We start from the raw sequence: 6,567 nt of genomic DNA, 5'->3' as shown, positions 1-6,567 counted from the left end.
GCTGATGCCTTGATGTTGTCGAAATAAATGTTGCCACTTTGTCTCATTAAAATTTTAAAAATAGGGCATCAGGGAAGGGATGCCAGCAAGAAAAGAGCTCTGGTTGTATGCCATGGTATTGTTGAAGAGCAGCATTGCTATGCTCATTTAGTTTCTTAATACTCTTGATTTTATGATGTTGCTACAAACATCTAACCAGTGGGTTTTGACAATGAAAATTCTCGCCTGGAGACTGTGGAGACACCTGGAGGTGTCTGTGGGAACCACAAAAGTTTAACAATGGATTCTGAAATACGCTCTTTTCTGGACATAAGAGTAGAGTTTGGGGATGGCTATTGCTGAAAATTTGAATCTTTGTAGGTCCTTTGTGTCTAAGATCATATATATATATGTATGTATGTAAGACATCTCATTTCATTTCTCAGGAACCTGTTATCACAAGTATTTCCCATTCTTTGTTTTGGGTAGTGTGGACTTAAAACAATACTGTAGGGACTGTGTCATTGTATCAAGCACAAAAGGATGGTGGGATCTGAGAAATGCATATAAAATACTGAAAAATGACTAAGTAACAAAACATATACTGCTCTCAAGTTGTAGTGTCCACTTACAATGACTTCTGTTTTTCACAGGTATCAAAAGAAGCGTAAAAACAAACAGAATCAAAGAGAACTTTCCCAAATGAGTGGAGTTCCACCAGTGACCGTTGGTGCTCTGGCAGAGGTAGAGTGATGGGTGGTGATGCTGGAGATGGGGGAGCACCCACTACAACAAATGGGCATCGATGCGCAGCCAACAGAGTCCCTGGCGAACATAGCGGACGAGATTGGTCATGCTGCTGTGCTGGGTCAGGGGCCCCATCAGTGTGTCCAGATCGCCAAAGAATTCTGAAAATCAGAGCAGACTTTGGTCAGGCCTTTAAGTATCGTCTCAGAAATAGGTGCCAGATTGCATAAGCTGCCGTCACACACCAACACAACCACACGGACACCAGAAAAGTATTCATTGTTCATTCATTCATTCAACAAGAATGTACAGACTACCTCCTGGGGGACCAAAGCTCCATATGTATAGGAAGCATTATTATTTTGATCTAAAAACTCTGAAGCATAAATAATGTTTGTATGGGTTACTGTGATTAATAAAACACAGTTCTATTTAAATCAGTTGATTTGCTGTAAGTTTTTTTCAAATCACCATCCTCAGATAGCAGATTCTACAAGTGTATTATAATCCTGTGGAGGTTTGTGAAGTATATACCACACACACACACACACACACACACACACACACAAATCATGTTATATACAAAAATGTATTTGTCTCTATATTTGTATATGTTCATATAATAAAGATACATAACATTTATATATGTTGAAATGTACACAAAATACATAGAATGTATTTAAATCTATTTTAACATTACAATTTATATTTTTAGATATTATAAATTTCTACTGGGAAAGAGGTCCATATACACAAAATGGTAGGGAGCCATGGTGGATAGGAGATCGGGTTGTTTGCCATTGTATGCATTACTGAGTTGAAAGTATTCTCCTTTCCTTTGTCTAAATAAACTGCGTTTACCAATTTTTCTCGGCATGATGCACATAGCCAGTGAGCCTGGACAGCAATTATAGCCATCAGCATCTAACACTAAATAAATGTCTCAGAGGCATCTGATTCGGTAAGTCTTGTTATCAAAGGAGGTAATTATCAAGGGAGACAACCTGCAGATATCTGTCCCTAACAACACCCACCTCACCCTCAAGGACATGGATGAAAAGAATACCTGGCTGATTTCCCTCCAGCTGATTTGGATAAGGGGCAGTGCCGAGGCCACACTGCTAACCCCCGAGACTGCAGGTTTAGACAGTCTGCTTTGGAGTGGGGTGGGGGGAGGTAGGTGGAAAAGACTGGATGATGTCCAGTACCTAGATGTCCCCTTTTCACGTCTGAATTTATGTGTCTAACACCACATTGATCTTGGTTATGAGAGGGTTCTCAGGCATCCTCTGTCAGCTCCTGACAGGGGAGGCAGCCCCGGCCATAAGGAAGTCACGTGAGCTCTGGCTGGGGGTGAGGATCCTGGAGGCCGCGGGAGCAGTGTATGCCGAAGACTGTCTTAAAGGGGTTCAGATGCTCTCCTGCCTTCTTGGAAAGCAATTTCCATGCATGGGTTCTACGCACTTGATTGACCAGCAGATGGTATTTCACTAAACAATGCATTTATTCTTCATGTTATGTAGAACATATGGGCTCTTTTTCCAGGTATCAACTTCATTTGATTATGTGATACCTTTAAACTTGTACTATGCAATAAAAGTAAATTGCTGCTGATAAAGGAGTAAATTATTTTTGGCATCTAAAATACATTCTTATGTAACCCAATATTAAGGGAAATGTTAAAGGACTAGTCATTGGTGAGCCAGGACGCCCCCTGGGTATTCTCCGTACAAAGCCCGCCGTGGCATTCCTCACTAGATACCCAGGTCACCATTGTAATAACTGCTTCAAGTAAGTATCTGGGGAGGTAGGGGACAGGGTTCTAGACCAAAGGCCAGAAGACAGCATCACCTCCGTTGGCCCATTTTAGCACTGCTCTGCAATAAGCTATCTGAAGCTGCTTGGGTGGGCAAGGTACGAGGTGGGGTGGAGCCCTTCCCCCGGGAGAAGCCAACCTCACCACCTCCATGGCACAGTTCGGTGGGAAAAGGTGCAAGCACACGTTTGTCTCCGGTGGTGTATCTCTATGTGGACAAGACACAGGGGGTAGGGTCTCTGACTCCACGCAGTTCAAAAATGACAAGTGTGTGAAACTCAGGGCTGCAAACAGGACATTCCCAACTGGGCCCTCTCCCCAGTCCACTGCAGAGCCTGAGGCCGGCATTAGGCTGGAACATGTTCTTTCTGCTGGTAGAGTGCAGAGTTGTTTTGATTCAATATCAGGAGGGAACTTAACAACTCCTGACACACTGTGCTAAGGACAAGATTAGCACCATTTCCCTTGAACATCAGCACAGCCACCACGTTGCTCCTGCAAAGTTCTGCAGTTAATTTAAAAGGAATTACTTTGAACAGATTTTGAAAATGGATGCAATTATGACGGCAATCCATAAACATTGAACCGCCCTCCAGTTATCAATACAAAATAAGATAGATAAGAGTGGAGGCAGACAAGCGGAGCCAAGTATTAAGATGCTCATGCTTTCTCTTGCAATTCTAGAACTCTTGGGTGGGCCTGGCCATCTGGACCAGTTGTCTTTGAATTTTCATTTATAAAAGTAGAGAAGTTAAGAACTGCCCATCATTCAGGTAACGGTGCAGGAGGTCACTGAAGGTCTCTGAGGACCTATTATGAATCTTGTTCTCTAGATGGGTGGTGTAGCCTACTGGTTAAGAGTTCAGACTCTGGAATCACATGGGGTTCTAGATCCAATTCCTGCTTCCAACACTAAGAGCTGTGATGTCATGGGTGAGTTTCTTAACCTCACTGAGCCTCAGTTTTTCTTTATCTACAAAATAGGGACACATGAGGCAACAAATGATACAGCAAACAGTACAGTGCGTGGCATGTAGAAATTGTTGCTCAATTTCTTCCTGGTTACCGATATAACCGATAATCTGTAAATAGTCCTGGGGCTCACTGTGAGTTTGTAGCTGGGCTATGGGTGGAAGTCATAGGTTATAGAATGTGTTTTGATACTCACAGAATCTTTGAGTCATATAGATACATAATAATATGGAGTAAGAGAAAATATTTGTTGGATCTCTTCCTCATACCTGCCATTTTATGCTAGCTGCTTTATACATTATTAAATCCATTACAGCAACGGAAGCTGGGAAGCGGCTCATAGATTTAAGCAACTTGCCTGAAGTTACCCAGCACTTCATGACCCAGGTGGGATTCTAACTTAAATCATCAGGCTTCACAATCTGCACCCCAGCCCATTTCCTGCGAAGCCCTCTCACCACTCACGACCTCGCTGCATCCTTGCCCACTACTCCATGCAACCTGCACTGCATCATGCACCCACCGCGGCCGCCGGACTACAGGATGTGAACGTCTCCCAGTCCCTGGCCACACGGTTCCACTGCTCTAAACTGCCGGGCACTCTCTGCTGTCTGATTCTGAATGGCCCAATCTGTGCCCACCTTGACTGTGACTGCTGGGCCAGAATCAGCCATGTCAAACAAATGGCCAGGGCAAGAGTGTAATCTATTTGCACTTCCCACCTCCATCAGTATAGTGAGGCTTCACCGTGGACCTAGGTGACAGCTGAGGTCGCAGATGGCAGCACGAGTTGCCAAAGAGCACTGGCTCACTGTCTGGTGAAGCAGGGTTTTCTCTGCATTTGTTTTGTAGCAAACCCCACACGTTACCACAAACACGACCCTGATCCTTCATCCCAGTGGGCCGTCCCTTTGACCTCACCTCTCCAAACAAAACAAAACAACAACAACAACAACAACAAAACAGATTAAAGTTGACAACAGAGGTCAATAGGATCTTAATTAATTTGCAAATCATTCTTTTTTTCCTTTGCCTTCGTTTCCCTGTGCTGATCCTTACTATTGAATGAAAATCTGAAACAGTCATTTGCCAACACATCACAGTTCAGATTGGGTTAAGCTTTGAAGGAGAAAACAAAAATCCCCGGGTTTGTTCACTCTCTCAGCGAACATGGTTACCGTGTCAGCCCTGAGTTAACCCTCTCTCTCCTCATCTACACCCTGGAAATCTGAGAGACAGAAAGATAAGGCCACCATGGAAAACTCTAGCCCTTCGAAGCATGGTTGGCTCTACTGTAGTCGGTGGACACAGGTGGAGCAGACACGCATACCTTTGTTCTCTCTTGTCAGTTTGTCGGCCATGTCCCAGTGTTCATAGCCCCGTAACACATTGCTGGTGATGTTGACGTGGCTGGCGGCCATGTGGTGAATGCGCTGGGGGATGGTGACCGGGCCATTGTTACAGCTGCCCATTGCGTTGATGGGAGAGACATTGTTGAGAGACACCGGGGAAGGAGTGTTCCTGGGGAAAGGGGAAGAGACAGGCCTGGTTAGGCTGGCTGTGAAGAGTGACAGCGGGCTTCTAGGCCTCCTCCCTCACCACACTGAGACCACACGGGAACATCACTGCCGCGGTGAGGGTGAGCATGGTGAACATAGATGAAGCTCAAGTGTGGCGAAGCTGGTCCTCAGGGGACGTCCTGGAGCTTCTGCCAACACATTCGTTTCCTCTAGAGGCCCAGAGTGGGAAGAGTTTATTTATTATCACAGCATTCCAGCCTCGTCTGGGCAGCCCACACACGGCTACGGTGCCAGGCTCCAGGATGAGTCAGGCTTCTCCTTTTCTAACTCAGTTAATCACTGATATCTCTGTCTCCCGATGACTCCATATGCACTGCCACTTTCATTTTAAGATACCAGAGAGAGTCGGGTGAATGTTTCTCTGGCATTAATTCTATCCAGCAACGTAGCTCTTACTTTGAATGTATTAACCCATGTTGTGATGTTTCAGAGAGAGAAACAGCTCAGAGCTATGATGATCTCTCTACCTGCTGCCAGAATGGCGACTGGCAGTTAGGGAAGACTGGATATGCGGTGTCGGGCTATTATCAAAGTGCTTTGTGGAAACCACCATGACGATTTGTTCCAAATATAGTCACCACAATAAACAAAATGCAGTTCCTCAAAGCCCCCAGAAGCAGTCTTAGGGATGCTGGAAAAAGTATGATTTTGAGTGGGGCGCCTGGGTGGCTTAGTCGGTTAAGCATCCGACTTTCGCTTAGGTCATGATCTCACGGTTTGTGGGTTCGAGCCCCGCATCGGGCTCTGTGCTGACTGCCAGCTCAGGGCCTGGAGCCTGTTTCAGTCTGTGACTCCCTCTCTCTCTGACCCTCCCCTGCTCGCGCTGTCTCTCTCTCTCTTAGAAATAAATAAAAATATTAAAAAAAAAAAGTATGATTTTGAGTATCTCTTTAAGATTCTGGAAGACATGCTGCAGGGATGGTTGCTAATTGCTGTGCATTCACCTGCACGCTGTTCCTACTTTGGGCAGGACCAATGTTTGGATATAGGTTTTGGTTTAATTCTTTAATGTCAGAAACAAGGAGTCACCTGCCATCTGCACATAGCATGGGGGGCCTGGGCGGCTTCCTGGACATAGGAGCAAGGCCTGTGCACACCCCCAGCCTTCATAGCCGTGTGCACAGAGTGGGTGTGCACCCCAACAGGCACCCTACACGTGGGATTTGGGGGCAAGGCCATCACAAAGTATCAAAACACTGGGGCGCTCTGAACTCAATTTTGGACCAAGCGACGTGCTTGCCTCGCGATTCCTGCATGCTGTGCCAAGCCACATGAAAGCTTCGGTCCATTTCTGGAAACAGAGTGTATCTTCTGGTATGCTCTAGTATGAGGGGGAAAGTGGATCCTCACACTTGCTCTGCACTTCTCTGTAAGAGAGTGTGAAGGTTTCCTGCTCTGTTTATAGTTTCTGAGGTCTTTTGACACTTCTTGATAGAAAGATTTATCCTCCTGGAAGGGGTGGGGGGCGTAGAG

General features: G+C 45.5%; 1 protein-coding gene across 1 annotated transcript in view; it reads right to left on the bottom strand.

The window, feature by feature from the left end:
* Window positions 1–765: 765 nt before the first annotated feature.
* The window catches only part of AFF2 (ALF transcription elongation factor 2), a 299,562-nt gene continuing 293,760 nt past the window's right edge, over window positions 766–6,567 (bottom strand). Inside the window, exons 17-18 of the mRNA XM_077756047.1 lie at window positions 4,845–5,035; window positions 766–887 (exon numbers count right to left, since the gene is read on the bottom strand). Of these exons, the coding sequence (XP_077612173.1) occupies window positions 766–887; window positions 4,845–5,035 (313 nt within the window). The remainder of the gene's footprint in view (window positions 888–4,844; window positions 5,036–6,567) is intronic.

Source organism: Crocuta crocuta, unplaced genomic scaffold, assembly GCF_008692635.1.
Source record: "Crocuta crocuta isolate KB4526 unplaced genomic scaffold, BGI_CrCroc_1.0 scaffold695, whole genome shotgun sequence".
Classification (NCBI taxonomy): Eukaryota; Metazoa; Chordata; class Mammalia; order Carnivora; family Hyaenidae; genus Crocuta; species Crocuta crocuta.
Note: the sequence above shows the minus strand (reverse complement) of the source record. Positions and strands in the feature narration are given on the sequence as shown.